Source organism: Ranitomeya variabilis, chromosome 7 (genome assembly GCF_051348905.1).
Source record: "Ranitomeya variabilis isolate aRanVar5 chromosome 7, aRanVar5.hap1, whole genome shotgun sequence".
Taxonomy (NCBI): domain Eukaryota; kingdom Metazoa; phylum Chordata; class Amphibia; order Anura; family Dendrobatidae; genus Ranitomeya; species Ranitomeya variabilis.
Window position 1 is genome coordinate 233,578,546 of NC_135238.1, and position 24,915 is coordinate 233,603,460.

Sequence of the window (24,915 nt, forward strand, 5' to 3'; positions counted from 1 at the left end):
CCTAGTGGTGGCTGCAGACAGAATCTTATCATGTATCTCTGTATACAGGGAGCTCCCCCTAGTGGTGGCTGCAGTCAGGATCTTATCATGTATCTCTGTATACAGGGAGCTCCCCCTAGTGGTGACTGCAGACAGAATCATATCATGTATCTCTGTATACAGGGAGCTCCCCCTAGTGGTGGCTGCAGACAGGATCTTATCATGTATCTCTGTATACAGGGAGCTCCCCCTAGTGGTGGCTGCAGACAGAACCTTATCATGTATCTCTGTATACAGGGAGCTCCCCCTAGTGGTGGCTGCAGACAGAATCTTATGTATCTGTGTATACAAGGAGCTCCCCCTAGCTACAAGCAGAACTTTAATTTATGACTTTGCAGGGACTGGAGCTCGGCATGAGAAAAAAAAGGTTCAACTGCTATAACACATGTTACAACCTAATCACATAATTACTTTGGTCCTAAAAAATTACTGATGCAGATCCTCAGAACTGAGCTATACAATGATGTTTCTACTCTTCTGGCTGTCACACTATATATTTTATGGAGCGGTGTTTTTTTTTTCAGCTCTGTTAACTTTACATGTAGCCTTATTCAGATATTAGACCAAAACCAAAGTAATACAGAACAAGAGACTACCAGAAAGTCTACAGGCAAGAAAATAATGAAAATATGCCTTTATTTATAAAGATGGCAATAGGTTACATAAAATAAAAGACAAAAGTGCGCAAGAGCAGGACTAGACAGGGTATTAAGTAATATAATTATTCACAGCAACCACAGAATACCTCAATAAAGGGATTATTATATATTGCTTGGCTGTGCATACCATATAGTGCAAAGAATTATTAAAACATGATATGAAATGTAAAAAAATCAATCAATCAAAAATAAATCACCACAATAAGGTGCTGGTGTGCATCAAAAAAACTAAGCCAAAAGTACTATGTGTACCAAGAATTTAATCAATGATTAATCATATAATAGATAAATAAAGTGCTAGTGTGCAAAGACCATCATTAAGGGTCAAGCATTGTGCAAAATAAACAAAAACACAAGTGTGGAACAATTGCGGAAAATTATGTAAGGGCTGTCCCACACGTCCAGATAATTCCGGTACCGGAAAAATCAGTACCGGAATTATCCATGTCCGTGTGCCCATGCGTTTCTGTGGCACATCAGTGCGGCAGCCGTGTGCCGACTGGGTACCACACGCACCGTGCAGGAGACAGCGCTAGAGATAAGCGCTGTCCCCCCCCCCACGTGGTGCTGAAGCCGCCATTCATATCTTCTCTGCAGCAGCGTTTGCTGTAGAGAAGATATGAATAATCCTTTTTTTTGTTTGTTTCTCGTGTTTAACATAAAGATCCATGTCCCCACCCCCTGTGCGCCCGCCCGATGTTATTAAAATACTCACCCGGCTCCCTCGCTGGCGCTGCTTCCTGTCCTGGCCGCACCTTCTACTGTATGAGCGGTCACGTGGGGCTGCCGATTACAGTCATGAATATGCGGCTCCACCTCCCATAGGGGTGGAACCGCATATTCATTTCTGTAATGGGCGGCCCCACGTGACCGCATACAGGAGAAGCTGTGGCCAGGACAGGACACTGCGAGGGAGGCGGGTGAGTATTTTAATAACAGCGGGCGGGCGCACAGGGGGTGGGAGGGGGGTGGGGACATGGATTTTTATGTTAAACACGAGAAACAAAAAAAAAAGGATCATTCATATCTTCTCTACAGCAAATGCTGCTGCAGAGAAGATATGAATGGCGGCTTCAGCACCATGTGGGGGGGACAGCGCTTACTGTAGCGCTGTCTCCTGCACGGCACACGGACTGCACACGGACAACGTCCGTGTGCGGTACGTGTTTTACACGGACCCATTGACTTTAATGGGTCCGTGTAATCCGTGCGCTCCCACGAACACTGACATGTCTCCGTGTTTGGCACACGGAGACACGGTCCGCAAAAAATCAATGACATCTGCACAGATGCATTGATTTCAATGTGTCTACGTGTGTCAGTGGCTCCAGTACGTGAGGAAACTGTCACCTCACGTACCGGAGCCACTGACGTGTGAAACCGGCCTAAGATAGCACAGCAATATACACTCACCGGCCACTTTATTAGGTACACCATGCTAGTAACGGGTTGGACCCCCTTTTGCCTTCAGAACTGCCTCAATTCTTCGTGGCATAGATTCAACAAGGTGGTGGAAGCATTCCTCAGAGATTTTGGTCCATATTGACATGATGGCATCACACAGTTGCCGCAGATTTGTCGGCTGCACATCCCAAAGATGCTCCATACAAGGCAGGATGGATCCATGCTTTCATGTTGTTTACGCCAAATTCTGACCCTACCATCCGAATGTCGCAGCAGAAATCGAGACTCATCAGACCAAGCAACGTTTTTCCAATCTTCTACTGTCCAATTTCGATGAGCTTGTGCAAATTGTAGCCTCAGTTTCCTGTTCTTAGCTGAAAGGAGTGGTACCCGGTGTGGTCTTCTGCTGCTGTAGCCCATCTGCCTCAAAGTTCGACGCACTGTGCGTTCAGAGATGCTCTTAGGCCTACCTTGGTTGTAACGGGTGGCGATTTGAGTCACTGTTGCCTTTCTATCAGCTCGAACCAGTCTGCCCATTCTCCTCTGACCTCTGGCATCAACAAGGCATTTCCGCCCACAGAACTGCCGCTCACTGGATTTTTTTTCTTTTTCGGACCATTCTCTGTAAACCCTAGAGATGGTTGTGCGTGAAAATCCCAGTAGATCAGCAGTTTCTGAAATACTCAGACCAGCCCTTCTGGCACCAACAACCATGCCACGTTCAAAGGCACTCAAATCACCTTTCTTCCCCATACTGATGCTCGGTTTGAACTGCAGGAGATTGTCTTGACCATGTCTACATGCCTAAATGCACTGAGTTGCCGCCATGTGATTGGCTGATTAGAAATTAAGTGTTAACAAGAAGTTGGACAGGTGTACCTAATAAAGTGGCCAGTGAGTGTATATACTATATACCTGGGGAGTAAGCTGGGTCCCGTGCCTGCGCACACCCGACGCGCGTTTCGGAAAACTTTCCTTCGTCAGTGCAGCTCCGGAGTATCAGGATCAGTAATGTATGTGTCACAACTTTCCTGACGAAGGAAAGTTTTCCTAAACGCGCGTCGAGTGTGTGCAGGCACGGGACTCAGCTTACTCCCCAAGTATATAGTATATATATTGCTGTGCTATCTTACATAATTTTCCGCAATTGTTCCACACTTGTGTTTTTGTTTATTTTGCACAATGCTTGACCCTTAATGATGGTCTTTGCACACTAGGACTTTATTTATCTATTATATGATTAATCATTGATTAAATTCTTGGTACACATAGTACTTTTGGCTTAGTTTTTTTGATGCACCTTATTGTGGTGATTTATTTTTGATTGATTGATTTTTTACACATTTCATATCCCATGTTTTAATAATTCTTTGCACTATATGGTATGCACAGCCAAGCAATATATAATAATCCCTTTATTGAGGTATTCTGTGGTTGCTGTGAATAATTATATTACTTAATACCCTGTCTAGCCCTGCTCTTGCGCACTTTTGTCTTCTTTTATTTTATGTAACCTATTGCCATCTTTATAAATAAAGGCATATTTTAATTATTTTCTTGCCTGGATACTTTCTGGTAGTCTCTTGTTCTGTATTACTTTGGTTTTGGTGTCTTCTCTGCAGTGGTTCCCACTGACAACCCTCACAGCACACCATGATTGTATGTTTTATTTTATTTAATATCACTGATATATATTAGATTTTTTTGGATAGTTTCAGGTGTTCTGTGTTTTTAAATAAACTTATTCAGATATTGTAGTTTTGAAATTTGGACTACATTGCTGCTATATAGAATTTACTTATAAGAATGAAGGTGCTTGGTGCATAAATGTACTGAGCTTGACGCTACTGAATTTGAACTTGAACCTAAAGAGATAACCTGGAATACAATTGGTGTGCATGCAGCATGTAGGCACATGTTCACACTGGCCACTAAACATACAAAGCCTAAGATACAAACTAAATAATCAAATACCCTGCAGCAAATAAACAAATAGCGATAGTGCAGGAAAATAATTTGGGGTACTTAGTTAACATAATTTTGATCCAAAAAATGTAAAAGCCATCCCACCACGTCACGGTGACCCTATTTGGAACAGTCCTAATATCTAGTGTTAAAACCTTACAACATGTTAAGTGGTGTAATGTTAATAAGGGCTGAAGAGCTCTAAGACCCGGCTAATGGATCCCCAGCCATGGGCAACTATATAAATGTAATGTCCAGCTGAAGGAAAAGAGAAGTCTCACAGAGCGCAAGAAAACTGAAAGAAAAACGTAAAGAGATGAACTGGAATAAAAAAAATTATTAAAATTATGTTAACTAAGTCCCCTATATTATTGTCATGCACTACTGCTTTTAATTTATTTACTGCAGGGTATTTGTTTGTTTTTAGTTTTAACATGTAAGCGTATATGTAAGGTTCTGCTCCCATGTTGTGTTTTTTTTTTGTGCAAAAAAATGTACTGCATTTAATAATCAAAGCAAAGTGGATGTGGTTTTGTGAAAATTCAAGCCCACTCCTATAGGATTTTATATGCAACCTAAAAAAAATACACATAAAAAATGCAGTTGTGTAATTTAGTGCTTCTACATTGAAATCTGATGCAACTAATTTGCACCAAAAAAAGGGGAACTTGCTAAAAAGGGCTGCAAACAGAAGCGTACCACATATTCATAGCGGACTGCTATTGCGTATTGTGGTGCGGACGCCTAGAGCACAAATGCAGCAGACAGAAAGCAATGTGTCTTAGGCCGGTTTCACACGTCAGTGGCTCCGGTACGTGAGGTGACAGTTTCCTCACGTACCGGAGACACTGACACACGTAGACCCATAAAAATCAATGCATCTGTGCAGATGTCATTGATTTTTTGCGGACCGTGTGCGGACCGTGTCTCCGTGTGCCAAACACGGAGACATGTCAGTGTTCGTGGGAGCGCACGTTTTACACGGACCCAATAGAGTCAATGGGTCCGCGTAAAACACGGACCTCACACGGACATTCTCCGTCTGGGGTCCGTGTGGCGTGCCGGAGACAGCGCTACAGTAAGCGCTGTCCCCCCCACATGGTGCTGAAGCCGGTATTCATATCTTCCCTGTAGCAGCGTTTGCTATAGAGAAAATATGAAGAATAGTGTTAAAAATAAAGATTTAGGTGTCCGCCGCCCCCCCACCCCCTGTGCGCCCCCCCGCTGGTCAGAAAATACTTATCCGCTCCCTCGCTCCTTCCTGGTCTGGCCGCGCCTCCTACTGTATGCGGTCACGTGGGGCCGATCAATTACAATCATGAATAGTCGGCTCCGCCCCTATGGGAGGTGGAGCCACATATTCATGACTGTAAATGATCGGGCCCACGTGACCGCATGCAGGAGAAGCCGCGGCCAGACCAAGAAGGAGCGACAGCCGACGGGGGACCCGGGTAAGTATTTTCTGACCAGCGGGGGGGCGCACAGGGGGTGGGGGGGCGGCGGACACCTAAATCTTTATTTTTAACACTATTCTTCATATTTTCTCAACAGCAAACGCTGCTGGAGAGAAGATATGAATACCGGCTTCAGCACCATGTGGGGGGGACAGCGCTTACTGTAGCGCTGTCTCCTGCACGCACACGGACCCCAGACGGAGAATGTCCGTGTGAGGTGCGTGTTTTACGCGGACCCATTGACTATTGGGTCCGTGTAAAACGTGCGCTCCCACGAACACTGACATGTCTCCGTGTTTGGCACACGGAGACACGGTCCGCACACGGTCCGCAAAAAATCAATGACATCTGAACAGATGCATTGATTTTTATGGGTCTACGTGTGTCAGTGTCTCCGGTACGTGAGGAAACTGTCACCTCACGTACCGGAGCCACTGACGTGTGAAACCGGCCTTACATGTTGGAACGTAGGGACTGAGGGGCTGGAGATGCACAAGGTTTGGAAAGTTCTTAATAATCTGAATCACTCGTCTGAATGGACTTTAAGAAAGCTGGGTCAGTGCTAGGCGGTGGACAGCATGCAGGTGTTTTTCCAGCTTTCCTAGGATCAGACCAATATGGGACGGGGTAACCTATTGCTCCATGAGAAAAGCTGGGTGGCGAGCTCACCTGTCGGAGATGTAATGGCAGTGACATTGCTTCTCACCAAACTTTTACTGAACCGTTCCTCTTCCTGGACCTGTAAGGCTGCCATCACACTATCAGGATTCGGTCAGTATTTTACATCAGTATTTGTAGCCAAAACCAGCAGTGGGTGATAAATGCAGAAGTGGAGCAGATGTGTCTATTAGGGTCCCTTTCCACTTGCGAGATAAAAAACGGTCCGTAATCTGGACCGAAAAAACGGATGGAACGTATGCGATTTTCATGCGAGTGTCATGCGAGTACAATGCGATTTTTAATCGCATCATCCGTTTTTTATAATCGCATCATCCGTATGACATCCGTATTACTGTCCGATTTGTACGCACCGGTGTCCTTTGAAAAGCCGGCAATTCAGCGCGGTGTACAGTAAAATCACACTGACAGGTTAGAATAGAGTAGATATATACACATAGAATAGGTATATATACATATATATATATGTCAGTGAGACACCTATATATGTATATTTATATTTAATGCAGCGCAAGATAGCATAAAAGCCGCTAATTCAATTGCCGGCTTTTAATTTCTCCTTCACAAACCCGACATGATATGAGACATGATTACATACAGTAAACCATCTCATATCCCCTTTTTTTTGCATATTCCACACTACTAATGTTAGTAGTGTGTACGTGCAAAATTTGGGTGCTGTAGCTATTAAATTTAAGGGTTAACTCGCGGAAAAAATTGGCGTGGGCTCCTGCGCAATTTTCTCCGCCAGAGCGGTAAAGCCAGTGACTGAGGGCAGATATTAATAGCCAGGAGAGGGTCCATGGTTATTGGCCCCCCCATGGCTAAAAACATCTGCCCCCAGCCACCCCAGAAAAGGCACATCTGGAAGATGCGCCTATTCTGGCACTTGGCCACTCTCTTCCCACTCCCTGTAGCGGTGGGATATGGGGTAATGAAGGGTTAATGCCACCTTGCTATTGTAAGGTGACATTAAGCCAGATTAATAATGGAGAGGCGTCAATTATGACACCTATCCATTATTAATCCAATTGTAGGAAAGGGTTAAAAAACACACACACATGATTACAAAGTAGTTTAATGAAATAAACACAGCGGTTGTTGTAATAATTTATTGCTCTCTCAATCCATCAGGAACACCCTCGCTTGGCAACATAATAAACGCACAAGATACATACCCTCAGATGTCAGATCACGTCCCACGATGTAATCCATCTGAAGGGGTTAACTAATATTACAGGCAGGAGCCCTGCTATAATGCAGCTGTGCTCCGTGCTTGTAATTCCCCTGCGAATGAATGAAATGTAGGTCATTGACCTACATTTCCTTCAGTCGCGGTGATGCGCCCCCTGGTGGATGTCCTCATATGACCTGGAGCGTGGGAAAAAGTTCCCAGGCTGCAGTTTATGAGAACATCCACCAGAGGGCGCCTCACCGCGACTCAATGTAAGTACAGATCCTGCTTTCCTTTCAGCACCCGGGGATTACAGGCACCAGTGAGTGGTTTATCGCAGCTCTGCCTGTAATATTAGTTAACCCCTTCAGATGGATTACCTCGTGGGACATGATCGGACATCAGAAGGTATGTATCTTGTGCGGTTATTATTTTGCCAAGCGAGGGTTTCCTGATGGATTGAGAGAACAATAAATTATTACAACAACCGCTGTGTTTATTTCATTAAAATCCTTTTAAATCATGTGTGTGTGTGTTTTTTAACCCTTTCCTACAATTGGATTAATAATGGATAGGTGTCATAATTGACGCCTCTCCATCATTAATCTGGCTTAATGTCACCTTCCAATAGCAAGGTGGCATTAACCCTTCATTACCCCATATCCCACCGCTACAGGGAGTGGGAAGAGAGTGGCCAAGTGCCAGAATAGGCGCATCTTCCAGATGTGCCTTTTCTGGGGTGGCTGGGGGCAGATGTTTTTAGCCACGGGGGGGCCAATAACCATGGACCCTCTCCTGGCTATTAATATCTGCCCTCAGTCACTGGCTTTACCGCTCTGGCGGAGAAAATTGCGCGGGAGCCCACGCCAATTTTTTCCGCCATTTAACCCTTTATTTCAGCAGCTACAGCGCTGAAATTTTGCACATACACACTACTAACATTAGTAATGTGGAATATGCAAAAAAAAGGGGATATGAGATGGTTTACTGTATGTAATCATGTCTCATATCCTGTCGGGTTTGTGCAGGAGAAATGAGAAGCCGGCAATTGAATTAGCGGCTTTAATGCTATCTAGTGCTGCATTAAATATAAATATACATATATAGATGTCTCACTGACATATATATATGTATATACACACATTCTATGTGTATATATCTAGTCTATTCTAACCTGTCAGTGTGATTTTACTGTACACCGCGCTGAATTACCGGCTTTTCAAAGGACACCGGTGCGTAAAAATCGGACAGAACTCGCATGGTGCGAGTGCTGTGCGATTTTTTTCTCGCACCCATTGACTTGCATTGGCGAGTCTCGTCCGAGAATCGCAGCAATACGCAGCATGCTGCGATTTTTTTCTCAGCCGATCCAGATTTTTCTCAGTCCGATTTCGGCTGAGAAAAAAATCGCAAATCAAAAGACACCTATTAACTAACATTGGTCCGAGTGCAATCCGATTTTTTATCGGATTGCACGCGTCCGTTTTCCTCACAAGTGGAAAGGGACCCTTATACTTTTCCTCTGATTGTTCCTCTCCTGGTTTTGGCTACAAATACTGATGTAAAATACTGACCAAATACTGATAGTGTGACGGCAGCCTAATAGGTAGGGTTACACGTTACACAACAATGAGCCCAGGGGCAGGACTCGGAGGCAGGACGTTTGGTATTGATATGTGGGTGTAGAGAGGAAACAATCAGTACTGTAAGATGATGGCTGCCTATCTTGGGAGGGTGACCGGCTCCATACTGAAATCCGCACACAGACTCCCTGCAGCCACATGTAAGGCTTCTCTGGGGGTCTCACAAGTGCAGACTGATCATGGGAGAAGACTCAAAACTATTAAGGACCTACCCGGCCCCACCCAACTGGAGTCACTGTACTGGATGATACTGCGGGGGTACATCTTCTATATGCATGAACTGGAGGTAAGACCACGTCACACACCACAACCATTGTTCCCAAACATGACGACTATGGGAGCATTAGTGGCCGGAGAATAAGTTACTGCTGTACGCTGCAAGGAGACTGTCAGCAAGGACCTTCGTATTAAGAGGAATATGCAATGTATCCAAATTGTATCAAATGCCATATTTATTATTAGTATGTAAAAAAATATTTTAATTATAACAAATTTGAGAATTCACATACAGATATACAGTAATTTCACATGTAATCACATTATTACAGTTTACCTTCATCCTGTTTTATACTCCAGAGCTGCACTCACTATTCTGCTGGTGCAGTCACTGTGTACATACATTACATTACTGATCCTGAGTTGCATCCTGTATTATACTCCAGAGCTGCACTCACTATTCTGCTGGTGCAGTCACTGTGTACATACATTACATTACTGATCCTGAGTTGCCTCCTGTATTATACTCCAGAGCTGCACTCACTATTCTGCTGGTGCAGTCACTGTGTACATACATTACATTACTGATCCTGAGTTGCATCCTGTATTATACTCCAGAGCTGCACTTACTATTCTGCTGGTGCAGTCACTGTGTACATACATTACATTACTGATCCTGAGTTACATCCTGTATTATACCCCAGAGCTGCACTCACTATTCTGCTGGTGCAGTCACTGTGTACATACATTACATTACTGATCCTGAGTTACCTCCTGTATTATACTCCAGAGCTGCACTCACTATTCTGCTGGTGCAGTCACTGTGTACATACATTACATTACTGATCCTGAGTTACCTCCTGTATTATACTCCAGAGCTGCACTCACTATTCTGCTGGTGCAGTCACTGTGTACATACAATACATTACTGATCCTGAGTTGCATCCTGTATTATACTCCAGAGCTGCACTCACTATTCTGCTGGTGCAGTCACTGTGTACATACATTACATTACTGATCCTGAGTGACATCCTGTATTATACTCCAGAGCTGCACTCACTATTCTGCTGGTGCAGTCACTGTGTACATACATTACATTACTGATCCTGAGTTGTATCCTGTATTATACTCCGGAGCTGTACTCACTATTCTGCTGGTGCAGTCACTGTGCACATACATTACATTACTGATCCTGAGTGACATCCTGTATTATACCCCAGAGCTGCACTCACTATTCTGCTGCTGCAGTCACTGTGTACATACATTACATTACTGATCCTGTGCTGACCCTGTGTTATATACAGTTATAATACATGATGCATTATACTCCAGAGCAGAACTCATTATTCTGCGCCCTTCCTGTACTTGCCCTATGTGCAGCACGGAGGGTCTGCACATTTGTGCGGAGTGGTAGGATTAGGATTTGTGGCTCTTACTCTGACCAGGGGCGTAACTTCTGCGGTCGCAGGGGCATGGAGTGCTTAGGGGCCCGCCGTGGCCGCCATCTGCGCATTACTGTCCTGACTGGCATATGGGGCCCAACGAGCAAAGGGGGCCGGCATTGGTGAACAATCGTTCTGTTAAATGGATCAAAGGAGATTGTAAAGAATCGTTCTATTGAAAGGAGTCAGAGGAGGATGTGAAGAATCATGATCATGAATTGACAAAAGGAGATTGTAAGTAATTTTTCTGATAAAAGGAGTCAGAGGAGGATGTGAAGAATGAATCTGATGAACAGACAGTGCAAAGTCAAGAAATCTGCATGTCAGATTGTACCTGGGCCAATGTTCCTTTAAGGTACCTTCACACGAAACGACTTTGTAACGATATCGCTAGCGATCCGTGACGTTGCAGCGTCCTCGCTAGCGATATCGTTTAGTTTGACACGCAGCAGCGATCAGGATCCTGCTGTGATGTCGCTGGTTGCTGAATAAAGTCCAGAACTTTATTTGGTCGTCCGATCGCCGTGTATCGTTGTGTTTGACAGCAAAAGCAACGATACCAGCGATGTTTTACACTGGTAACCAGGGTAAACATCGGGTTACCAAGCGCAGGGCCGCGCTTAGTAACCCGATGTTTACCCTGGTTACCAGCGTAAAAGTAAAAAAACAAACAGTACATACTCACCTGCGCGTCCCCCAGCGTCTGCTTCCTGACACTTACTGAGCGCCGGCCCTAAAGTGAAAGTGAAAGCACAGCGGTGACGTCACCGCTGTGCTGTTAGGGCCGGAGCTCAGTCAGTGTCAGGAAGCAGACGCTGGGGGACGCGCAGGTGAGCATGTACTGTTTGTTTTTTTACTTTTACGCTGGTAACCAGGGTAAACATCGGGTTACTAAGCGCGGCCCTGCGCTTAGCAACCCGATGTTTACCCTGGTTACCCGGGGACTTCGGCATCGTTGTCGCTATCGCTGCAGCGTCGCTTCGTGTGAAGGTACCTTTAGAAGAGTCCCATCACCTAGTGGAATCTATGACACGATGAGTCGCTGCAGGTCTGAAGGCCACAGGAGGTCCAATGTGCTAGGCCGGGGGTCTCTAGTGACGTGGCCCTTCATTGTCAGTACCGGAGTCTCTCTGGACAAGGTGTTCTGCATGGAGGGAGGTTCAGTTATTATGTCATTCACCTGGCGGATCAGGTTGGCGCTGCCAAGCACAAGGTCAGCACAGAGCTGGCACCGAGCACAGCGATCTATGAGGGTACAAAGGTCCATTTAGATTGTGAGCCCCATCGGGGACAGCGATGATAATGTGTGCAAACTGTAAAGCGCTGCGTAATATGTTAGCGCTATATAAAAAATAAAGATTATATAAAAAATAAAGATTAATAAAGATTATACAGACCGATAAAGCGACATCCGAAAATACAGTCATACTAACAGTACTGGGCGGTATATGATATTGTTCTCATCAGTAAGGGTAAGTTTAGAATCAGCAAAAAAACAGAGATGAACTGTCCTGCGATTTACCGCTGGCCAATATGGACCATAGACCGAACGAGAAGCAGCCATGCCAACGATGTGACGTCCGGCCCCGTCTCACATTGGCTCCTTTCTCCTACCCGGATCTCATGTGGTGCAACTTTTCCTTCCCAGAGCAGAGATCCACAATCAGGACCCTGTCTGATGTCCGAGGGGTCTGTGATTGGACGGTCACAAGAAATACCGATATTGGTGATCCAGCCTGTGTCCATAGTAAGACGGACGACAAGATGCCACACAGGGCGGCGCAGTGCGAACCTAAAGGGCTTCTCCCAGTATCACATACAGACATACAGGCCGCACAGAAGCTTCAGGAAAATATGGAACCATGCTGCAATGTAAGAATGGCTGCAGAAGTGCGAGTGTTAATAGTTTGTCTGGGGTCAGGTCTCAAGATGTTTGGCACAACCTCCTGCCGGGATCCTCCATAACCTGTGTACAAGTGACGAGAAGAAGTGATGGAGACGACGGGCGGTCACCAGATACTGATGATGGAGGCGACGGGTGGTCACCAGACACTGATGATGGAGGAGACAGGCAGTCACCAGATACTGATGATGGAGGCGACGGGCGGTCACCAGATACTGATGATGGAGGTGACAGGCGGCCACCAGATACTGATGATGGAGGCGACGGGCGGTCACCAGATACTGATGATGGAGGTGATGGGCGGTCACCAGATACTGATGATGGAGGCGACAGTCGGTCACCAGATACTGATGATGGAGATGACGGACGGTCACCAAATACTGATGATGGAGACGACAGGCAACTGTAACACCCCAGGTGGCCAGTTGTTATAGTGATATTGCCTTCCTTTCGTGAAGGGTAATATCATGCTTGTAGGCAAGGGGGATCTTCTTCACCAGGTAAGGCACCCACACACAACACATTCCAAATCCAGGCCAAAAGTGGGAGCTCAGGACCCGGATTCAGGGGAACTTCCCCAGCTTTAATTGTTCTGGTCAGGAGGAGGAGTTAGGCAGTTGGTGAGAGACAGTGGACAGAGGAGGAAGTCTGGAACTGAGGGCAGACAGCGGAGCCGTGCAGCCAGAATTTGAGCTGCAGCTCCAGGAAGGAAGGAGATCCCGAAGGGTTGAATGTGGTGGAGCTATTGAGAAAAGGAGCAGAGGAGAGATAAAGGGCTCAGAGGGGAACTGTGACCGGGCACCCTCAGAGCCAGAACGCAGAAACCGGGCATCGGGAGCCCGAGGTCGTGTCGCTCTTCAGGACGCATGACAGAACCGGAGGGCTAAGAACAGTATGTGAGTTGCCCACACCACACCTGAAGATGCAGCAGCACCTGAAGGACCTGGGGCATGATAGAGACCCTGTAAATTGGCTCAAGCTGCCATACAGGTACCTGTCCCAGGACAGGGGAAAAGAGGGGTACCTTGCCAGCAAGCTTCAGGCAGCAGGGACCTCATACACCAGCGTTAGCAAGAAAGGCTCACGGATCTCAACTGGAAAATGGATTCATCTATTGCCTCCAGGCCGGCCGGACCACCGCGACACCTGTACCTGGTACCCTGGACTGAGATGGACTGCTACCATCAGTAAACCAGGTAAAGACTGCAAACCTGTGTCCTGGTTCTTTACTATACCATCCACCACACCATCTGTGCCATACACCTTGGGAGCCCTGGGTGTTATGACCTGGTGGTTAAGGAGCAACATGGGACGAGCTCTGAGGAGGTGGTATCTGTACTGACCGCAGTTCCTAATCCTAACACCAACACTAGAAGTAGCCGTGGGATGTTCCTGTCACTCCCTAGACACCTCGTCACAGCCTGAGAACTAACTACCCCTAAAGATGGAAACAGAAAGCTATCTCGCCTCAGAGAAAATCCCCAAAAGGAAAGATAGCCCCCCACATATATTGACTGAGTGCAGAGGGAAATGACATACATAGAAATGAAAACAAATTTTAGCAAAGGAGGCCACTACTAATCAATATAGACAGAACAGGAAAGGATACTGTGCGGTCAGAATTAAAAACTTAAAATCCACGCAGAGTTTACAAAAATAATCTCCACACCGACTCACGGTGTGGAGGGCAAATCTGCTTCCCCAGAGCTTCCAGCTAGACTGAATATATCATACTGACAAGCTGGACAAGAAAAAACATAACATGAGCTGATCGATTAAGTCCACAGCAAATGGACAACCAAAAGAACTAGCAAGAACTTATCTTTTGCTGAAATGGACAGGCCATCAGAAAAATCCAAGGAGAGATCTGAATCCAACCTAGAAACATTGACAGCTGGCATTGACTGAAGACCAGAGCCAGGTTAAATAGCAGAGCCAGGAGAGACGATCAGTGGAAGCAGCTGCTAATGCTAAACCCAAGGAGCAGCAGTTCCACTTAAAACCACCGGAGGGAGTCCAAGGGCAGAATTCACAAAAGTGCCATTCACAACCACCGGAGGGAGCCCAAGAACGGAATTCACAACAGTACCCCCCCCCTTGAGGAGGGGTCACCGAACCCTCACCAGAGCCCCCAGGCCGATCAGGACGAGCCAAGTGAAAAGCACGAACCAAATTGGCAGCATGGACATCGGAGGCAACAACCCAAGAATTATCCTCCTGGCCATAACCCTTCCACTTGACCAGATACTGAAGCTTCCGCCTCGAAAAACGAGAATCCAAAATCTTCTCCACCACATATTCCAACTCCCCCTCAACCAACACCGGAGCAGGAGGATCAACAGAGGGAACAACGGGCACCACATATCAACAAAGATCTATGGAAAACATTATGGATGGAAAAAGAAGCTGGAAGGGCCAAACGAAAAGATACTGGATTGATAATTTCAGAAATCTTATAAGGCTCAATAAAGCGAGGCTTGAACTTAGGGGAAGAAACCTTCATAGGAACATGACGAGAAGATAACCAGACTAAATCCCCAACACGAAGCCGGGGACTAACACACCGACGACGGTTAGCAAAACGTTGAGCCTTCTCCTGAGACAACGTCAAATTGTCCACCACATGAGTCCAAATCTGCTGCAACCTGTCCACCACAGAATCCACACCAGGACAGTCAGAAGGCTCAACCTGCCCTGAAAAAAAACGAGGATGAGAACCAAAATTTCCAAAAAAAGGCGAAACCAAGGTAGCCGAACTAGCCCGATTATTAAGGGCAAACTCGGCCAACGGCAAGAAGGTCACCCAATCATCCTGATCAGCAGACACAAAGCATCTCAAATAGGTCTCCAAGGTCTGATTGGTTCGCTCAGTTTGGCCATTTGTCTGAGGATGAAATGCTGAAGAAAAAGACAAATCAATGCCCATTCTAGCACAAAAGGACCGCCAAAACCTCGAAACAAACTGGGAACCTCTGTCAGACACAATATTCTCTGGAATGCCATGCAAACGAACCACATGCTGAAAAAATAATGGAACCAAATCAGAGGAGGAAGGCAACTTAGGCAAAGGTACCAAATGGACCATCTTAGAAAACCGGTCACAAACCACCCAGATGACAGACATCTGGGAAAAAGGAAGATCCGAAACAAAATCCATGGAAATATGCGTCCAGGGCCTCTCAGGGACCGGCAAAGGCAAAAGCAACCCACTAGCATGGGAACAACAAGGCTTGGCCCGGGCACAAGTCCCACAGGACTGCACAAAAGAACGCACATCCCGCGACAAGGAAGGCCACCAAAAGGACCTAGCAACCAAATCTCTGGTACCAAAAATCCCAGGATGACCAGCCAACACTGAACAATGAACCTCAGAAATTACCTTACTAATCCATCTATCAGGAACAAACAGCTTCCCCACTGGACAGCGGTCAGGTTTATCAGCCTGAAACTCCCGAAGCACCCGCCGTAAATCAGGGGAGATGGCAGAAAGAATCACCCCCTCCTTGAGAATACCAACCGGCTCAAGGACTCCCGGAGAATCAGGCAAAAAACTCCTAGAAAGGGCATCAGCCTTCACATTCTTAGATCCCGGAAGATACGAGACCACAAAATCAAAACGGGAGAAAAACAGGGACCATCGAGCTTGTCTAGGATTCAACCGCTTGGCAGACTCAAGGTAAATCAGATTCTTATGATCGGTCAAGACCACAATGCGGTGCTTTGCTCCCTCAAGCCAATGTCGCCACTCCTCGAATGCCCACTTCATAGCCAACAACTCCCGATTGCCGACATCATAATTACGCTCAGCAGGCGAAAACTTTCTGGAGAAGAAGGCACACGGTTTCATCAAAGAGCCAACAGAACTTCTCTGATACAAAACGGCCCCTGCCCCAATCTCAGAAGCGTCAACCTCAACCTGAAAAGGGAGAGAAACATCCAGCTGACGCAACACAGGGGCAGAAGTAAAACGACGTTTAAGCTCCTGAAAGGCCTCAACAGCCGCAGAGGACCAATTCATCACATCAGCGCCTTTGTTCCTCAAATCGGTCAGGGGCTTAACAACACTGGAAAAGTTAGCAATGAAATGGAGATAAAAATTAGCAAAGCCCAAAAATTTCTGGAGGCTTTTCACAGATGTGGGTTGAGTCCAATCATAAATAGCCTGGACCTTAACAGGATCCATTTCAATAGCCGAGGGAGAAAAAATGAAACCCAAAAAAGAAACCTTCTGAACTCCAAAAAGGCACTTAGACCCCTTCACAAACAACGCATTAGCACGAAGGATCTGAAATACCATCCTGACCTGTTTCACATGAGACTCCCAATCATCGGAAAAAAACAAAATATCATCCAAATATACAATCATGAATTTATCCAGATAATTCCGGAAGATATCATGCATAAAGGAGTGAAACACAGATGGAGCATTAGAGAGCCCGAATGGCATCACAAGGTATTCAAAATGGCCTTCGGGTGTATTAAATGCAGTTTTCCATTCGTCACCCTGTTTAATACGAACAAGATTATACGCCCCTCGAAGCTCGATCTTAGTAAACCAACTAGCCCCCTTAATCCGAGCAAACAAATCAGAAAGCAAAGGTAAAGGGTATTGGAATTTGACTGTGATCTTATTGAGAAGGCGATAATCTATACAGGGTCTCAAGGAGCCATCCTTCTTGGCAACAAAAAAGAATCCCGCTCCCAACGGTGACGAAGACGTGCGAATATGCCCCTTCTCCAAAGACTCCTTAACATAACTCCGCATGGCGGCATGCTCTGGCACAGACAGATTGAAAAGTCGGCCCTTAGGGAACTTACAGCCAGGAATCAAGTTAATAGCACAATCACAGTCCCTATGAGGAGGAAGGGAGCTGGACTTGGGCTCATCAAATACATCCTGGAAATCCGACAAAAACTCAGGAACTTCAGAAGAGGGGGAAGAGGAAATTGACATCAAAGGAACATCACTATGTATCCCTTGACAACCCCAACTAGTCACAGACATAGATTTCCAATCCAGCACCGGATTATGTACCTGTAACCATGGAAAACCCAGCACAACAACATCATGCAAATTATGCATGTACATGGTCAACTGTGTCCAGTACTGAGGTTTATTCTTGGCCAATGGCGTAGCATCAATCCCCCTCAAGGGAATAGGGCTCTGCAAAGGCTGCAAGGAAAAACCACAGCATCTGGCGAACTCTAAGTCCATTAAGTTCAGGGCAGCGCCTGAATCCACAAATGCCATAACAGAAAAGGACGATAATGAGCAAATCAGGGTAACAGACAAGAGAAATTTAGTCTGTACAGTACTAATGGTAACAGACCTAGCGACCCTCTTAATACGCTTAGGGCAATCAGAAATAGCATGAGCAGAATCACCACAGTAAAAACACAGCCTATTCTGACGTCTGAATTCCTGCCGTTCTGCTCTAGTCAAAATCCTATCACATTGCATAGGCTCAGGACTCTGCTCAGAGGACACTGCCATATGGTGCACAACTTTGCGCTCGCGCAGGCGCCGATCAATCTGAATGGCCAAAGACATTGATTCGTTCAAACCAGCCGGCGTGGGGAACCCCACCATAACATCTTTAAGGGCTTCAGAAAGACCCTTTCTGAAAATTGCTGCCAGGGCATACTCATTCCATTTTGTGAGCACAGACCACTTTCTAAATTTCTGGCAGTATACTTCTGCCGCTTCCTGACCCTGACACAGAGCCAGCAAGGTTTTTTCTGCCTGATCCACAGAATTAGGTTCGTCATACAGCAATCCGAGCGCTTGAAAAAATGCGTCTACATTAAGCAATGCAGGATTCCCTGACTCAAGGGAGAATGCCCAGTCCTGCAGGTCTCCACGCAGCAGAGAAATGACAATCTTCACCTGCTGAATGGGGTCACCAGAGGAACGGGGTCTCAAAGCAAAAAACAATCTGCAGTAATTTTTAAAGTTCAAAAATTTAGATCTATCCCCAAAAAAACAAATCAGGAGTAGGAATTCTAGGCTCTAAAACCGGAGTCTGAACAACATAATCTTGGATACTCTGTACCCTTGCAGCGAGTTGATCCACACGAGAGAACAAACCCTGAACATCCATGTCAGCACCAGAATCCTGAACCACCCAGAGATTAAGGGGAAAAAAAAGACAAAACAGACTGCAAAGAGAAAAAAAAAAAAAATGGCTCAGAACTTTTTTTTTCCCTCTTTTGAGATGCATTCAACACATTGCTGGCCAGCTGTACTGTTATGACCTGGTGGTTAAGGAGCAACATGGGACCAGCTCTGAGGAGGTCGTATCTGTACTGACCGCAGTTCCTGATCCTAACACCAACACTAGAAGTAGCCGTGGGATGTTCCTGTCACTCCCTAGACACCTCGTCACAGCCTGAGAACTAACTACCCCTAAAGATGGAAACAGAAAGCTATCTCGACTCAGAAAAAATCCCCAAAAGGAAAGATAGCCCCCCACAAATATTGACTGTGAATGGAGAGGGAAATTACATACACAGAAATGAAAACAGATTTTAGCAAAGGAGGCCACTACTAATCTAGATAGACAGAACAGGAAAGGATACTGTGCGGTCAGAATTAAAAACTAAAAGTCCACGCAGAGTTTACAAAAATAATCTCCACACCGTCTCACGGTGTGGAGGGCAAATCTGCTTCCCCAGAGCTTCCAGCTAGACTGAATATATCATACTGACAAGCTGGACAAGAAAAAACATAACATGAGCTGAGCGATTAAGTCCACAGCAAATGGACAACCAAAAGAACTAGCAAGAACTTATCTTTTGCTGAAATGGACAGGCCATCAGAGAAATCCAAGGAGAGATCTGAATCCAACCTAGAAACATTGACAGCTGGCATTGACTGAAGACCAGAGCCAGGTTAAATAGCAGCGCCAGGAGAGACGATCAGTGGAAGCAGCTGCTAATGCTAAACCCAAGGAGCAGCAGTTCCACTTAAAACCACCGGAGGGAGTCCAAGGGCAAAATTCACAAAAGTGCCATTCACAACCACCGGAGGGAGCCCAAGAACGGAATTCACAACACCTGGGGACCCCGCTTCACCTGTGAGAAGCGTCACCATCAGCGTCGGTCCCTACTGACCGAAAACCACAGGTGGCATCACGAACACAGACTGTATTACCAAATTCCCTTTAAAGACCTTTCCCCTTTAAGTGAGCACCCAGGGCCACTGACCGGGTTGCAATCACCGTGACATCCCCTTTAAGTGCGACCGGACCCGGTACTGAGTACCCCACTGCCCAGGTTGGTGACTCATCCTTTTGGCATCACGAACAGGATGGACCGACCCATTGAAATGGGTCCTGTGTGCCATGGACTGTAATGGACTGTGTAAAATTGTTTGATGGCCGCCATTGTTGCACCACGAAGCGGATAAAGGAGGAAGATGTTTTGCCATGGGTGGAGTTCAAGAAGCTGGATCCACCCACTACAGTGACTTTGATGCAAATAAAACATGTCCGTCACCAGGACGGAACCGCCCCCAGAAATGGCCGGCGGGAAAGTGGGGCAGAGACCGCCCACGAAAGAGGAAGGAGAGAGTGATTGAGCAGGATGCGGGAAAGCGTGGCCGCAGCATGGCTGCACGCTACCCGGTAACTGCATTGGCGGACAGCAGTGGAGAGCCGCCGGGACCTACAAGAAACCTCAGACCTGAAGCCTACTTTGGACCCGGAGCTCCTCGGCGCGGAGATGGAGAAGCTGGCCCGACGACTCCTGCGGACCCAGATGACAGCGGTGGCCACATGGAAGGAGTCCCTGATCCGAAGGATGGCGACCGTGCAGCCGCAGATCACATCACCAGCGCTCACAGCCTCAGCGGAGCCGGAGGGAGCGACGCTGCTGCAGGAAATGGCACCGACAGAAGACCCGGAGCCAGAAAGCAAGGTCCTGCTGGAAAAGATGGCGACGCCAATGACAAACCTGGAGTCCGCACCTTTGACCCCAACGGAGCCGGAAAGCGAGACGCTGCAATCCGAGATGACAAGGCCACAGCACCAGGCCCTGGAAGCAGCGTTCCTGGCCCCAGCGGAGGCAAAGAAGGACACCGGCACTGGCGATACAGGTAGGCAAACTGCCCCGGTAGCTGAAACAACCCTGGTGGGACCCCTATCACCCCGCCGACTGTATCACCTGGCCAGTCAGTAACTGTTGCAGTAATATGGGACCGTATGACCGATATGGGAGATGCACTTACTGATCCAATGGTACCTGAACCATCGCCCTTGAAAGTATGCAGGCCTAAAGAGACTATTCGTTGGAGGCACCTAATACGGACATTATGGGGTTCCCAATAGAGGTCCAAACAGCAGCTAATAGCGTGGAGATAATAGGAACAGAGGATTATTGTAGACATCAGGTACTAAAACTGGCCACAGAAGAGAAACAACGGAGAGCGAGATGGGAGGCTATGGAGGAATGTAATATGCTAGCTAAAGCCAGAACCCGCAACTGCAATCCAACAGGCAGAGGAGCAGTAAGAACTGGAACTGTTGTTACTTTCAACCTGGACAGAGGATGGGAATTTATCAGAGAACAAGGAGGACATAAGGAACTGTTTGTCAACCATAAAGACGTTGAGTCACAGCTCTTAAGGAGACACCCTGACCGCGATCTGTACCTCGGTGACAAAGTGACCTATACCCGGTAACATGGAGAAAGGGGAAACTACGCCCTTCATAATAAAAGGTGCCCAGGACAGCATAATTACACCCATGTAGCCACTGAAAGTGGAACGCAGACCCAGGCTACACAAACTTCAGATGATGGACAGTTTTCCATGGAGTCACCAGTTGTGATACACACCAAAGGACTTCTCCAGCAGGGAGGCTGTGCACGCCAGAACCTGCCCTGGAAGAATAATTGAAGAGAGGTTCACCTGAGTGAAAGTAATGTTGTAATTATGTTATGTTGATGTTTCCTTTACAGTTTATATAGACCATGACAACCTGAGAACTTTAGCCCTGTAAATAGTTCGGCACCTGTTCTGGTGCCCCTCATTGGTACTGTCACGCGCTGGTAGCATAAGTAGGACTGTGTGTTTACCTGTTTTGCTTTTCAGACTTGGAGCAGAACTGCACGGCGTAGAGGAGATCAGGATTGATCAATGCTCCTTGCTATTCAAATGTTTGCACTTTCTTGTACCTGTGTGCACTTGTATTATGTTTGTTATGCAACGTTCAAGAAACCGCACCTCCCATAAAGGGAAGCTTTCGTTTAACCTGCTAACCTGTTGACATGCATGTCCAAAAATGTATTTAACCTGTACTGTTGATTTTCTTTTCCCAGTCCAGGAGTACTGGATTTAACAGGGGGGGGGGGGGGGGCGGTAACATCCCAAGTGGCCAGTTGTTACAGTGATATTGCCTTCCTTTCGGGGAGGTGTTATGATTTTCCCAATGGCAGGGAAATCAAAAATAACAAACGGACTAGCTCTCGGGTGATGGAAACTAAAGTGACCGTGACCTGAACCTGACACAACACTGGAAGTAGCCGGGGAGTGTTTCCTACGATGCCCTAGACACCACGCGCCAGCCGGAGATCTAACTACCCCTATCAGAGGAATATACAGGCCTGCCTTACCTCCAGAGATGAACCCCAAAAGGAGATAGCAGGCCCCCACAAATATTGACGGTGAGTCAAGAGGAAAAGACATACATAGGATGAACAGCAGATTTAGCACAGTGAGGTCCGCTTACTAGATAGCAGAAGTACAGGAAAGAGTTACTTCACGGTCAACTTCAAAACACTACTCAAAAACACCATCCTGAAATTACTTTAAAACTCCAGTGACAACTCATGCCACTGGAGTGGCAATTTCAGTCCACGAGAGCTTCCAGCTACAGAGAGTCACATTGCAGATAGCTGGACAAAAAATAGCATTAACTAGGAACAAAATTCAACTTAGCTGAACTGGAACTTGAGGCAGGAGAATGCAACAGAATGCTACTGATACATTGTTGGCCGGCATCAGACCAGCAGCCAAGCAGGCTTAAATAGGAAACTCCCCTAATGGGTGTCAACAGGTGATCAAGGATAGAAGAAGGCAAATAAGTGGCAATACCATAAAACACCACCGGGGGAGCCCACAAACAGAATTCACAACAGTACCCCCCCCTTAAGGAGGGGGCACCGAACCCTCACCAGAACCACCAGGGCGATCTGGATGAGCACTATGGAATGCACGAACCAAATCAGGAGCATGAACATCAGATGCTGTCACCTAAGAATTATCCTCCTGGCCATAGCCTTTCCACTTAACCAGATACTGAAGTTTCCGTCTGGAAACACGGGAGTCCAAGATCTTTTCCACCACATACTCCAACTCACCCTCAACCAGCACAGGAGCAGGAGGATCAGCAGACGGAACAACCGGCACCTCATACCTCCGCAATAATGACCGATGAAAAACATTATGAATAGTAAAAGATGCTGGGAGGTCCAAACGAAAGGACACAGGATTGAGAACCTCCAGAATCCTATAAGGGCCGATAAACCGAGGCTTAAACTTAGGAGACCAGACCTTCATAGGAACAAATCGAGAAGACAACCAAACCAGGTCCCCAACACAAAGACGAGGACCGACACGCCGATGACGATTAGTGAACTGTTGAGTCTTCTCCTGGGACAACTTCAGATTGTCCACAACCTGTCCCCAAATCTGATGCATTCTATCAACCACAGCATCTACTCCAGGACAATCCGAAGACTCCAATTGACCGGACGAAAAGCGAGGGTGAAACCCTGAATTACAAAAAAATGGAGAAACCAAAGTGGCAGAACTGGCCCGATTGTTAAGGGCAAACTCTGCCAATGGCAAAAAATCAAGCCAATCGTCCTGATCAGCGGACACAAAACACCTCAAGTAAGTCTCCAAGGTCCGATTAGTACGCTCAGTCTGGCCATTAGTCTGAGGATGGAATGCAGACGAAAACGACAAGTCGATGCCCATCCTGGCACAGAACGCCCGCCAAAATCTAGACACAAACTGAGTACCCCTGTCAGACACTATATTCTCAGGAATACCATGCAAACGCACAACATTCTGAAAAAATAGAGGGACCAGCTCAGAGGAGGAGGGCAATTTGGGCAAAGGTACCAAGTGAACCATCTTGGAAAAACGGTCACACACCACCCAGATGACGGACATCCTACGAGAAACAGGAAGGTCAGAAATAAAGTCCATAGAGATGTGCGTCCAAGGCCTCTTAGGAATAGGCAAGGGCAACAACAACCCGCTGGCCCGGGAACAGCAGGGCTTAGCCCGAGCACAAACATCACAAGACTGCACAAAAATACGTACATCTCGAGACAAGGAAGGCCACCAGAAGGACCTAGACACCAGATCCCTGGTGCCAAAAATTCCAGGATGACCTGCCAACGCGGAAGAGTGAACCTCCGAAATAACTCTACTGGTCCAGTCATCAGGGACAAACAGTCTACCAGGCGGACAGCGATCAGGCCTATCCACCTGAAACTCCTGCAAAGAGCGCCGCAGGTCTGGGGAGACAGCTGACAATATCACCCCATCCTTCAGGATGCCAGTAGGTTCGGAATCACCAGGCGAGTCAGGCTCAAAACTCCTAGAGAGGGCATCCGCCCTCACATTCTTAGACCCAGGCAGATATGAGACCACAAAGTTAAATCGAGAGAAAAACAACGACCAGCGCGCCTGTCTAGGATTCAGACGCCTGGCTGACTCAAGATAAATTAGATTTTTGTGGTCAGTCAAGACCACCACCTGGTGTCTAGCACCCTCAAGCCAATGACGCCACTCCTCAAATGCCCACTTCATGGCCAAGAGCTCCCGATTTCCAACATCATAATTTCGCTCAGCGGGCGAAAACTTTCGAGAGAAAAACGCACATGGTCTCATCACTGAGCAGTCAGGACCTTTCTGCGACAAAACTGCACCTGCTCCGATCTCGGAAGCATCTACTTCAACCTGGAACGGGAGCGAAACATCAGGCTGGCGCAACACAGGAGCAGAAGAAAAGCGGCGCTTAAGCTCCCGAAAGGCCTCCACAGCCGCAGAGGACCAATTAGCAACATCAGCACCCTTCTTGGTCAAATCAGTCAAAGGTTTAGCAATGGCAGAAAAACCCGCTATGAATCGGCGATAGAAATTAGCAAATCCCAAGAACTTCTGAAGACTCTTTAGAGAAGTAGGTTGTATCCAATCACAAATAGCCTGAACCTTAACAGGGTCCATCTCCATAGATGAAGGGGAAAAAATATATCCCAGAAAGGAAATTCTCTGAACCCCAAAAATACACTTTGAGCCCTTCACAAATAGAGAATTAGCTCGT

General features: G+C 46.7%; 1 protein-coding gene and 1 long non-coding RNA gene across 2 annotated transcripts in view; one reads left to right on the forward strand and one right to left on the reverse strand.

Moving 5' to 3' along the window:
• Positions 1-24,915, reverse strand: part of LOC143784675 (uncharacterized) — a 68,188-nt gene that overhangs the window by 3,535 nt on the left and 39,738 nt on the right. The gene's annotated exons all lie outside the window — the stretch shown is intronic.
• Positions 9,079-24,915, forward strand: part of LOC143784671 (sterol 26-hydroxylase, mitochondrial-like) — a 45,605-nt gene continuing 29,768 nt past the window's right edge. Inside the window, exon 1 of the mRNA XM_077273186.1 lies at positions 9,079-9,302. Within this exon, the coding sequence (XP_077129301.1) occupies positions 9,084-9,302 (219 nt within the window). The 5' untranslated portion in view covers positions 9,079-9,083. The remainder of the gene's footprint in view (positions 9,303-24,915) is intronic.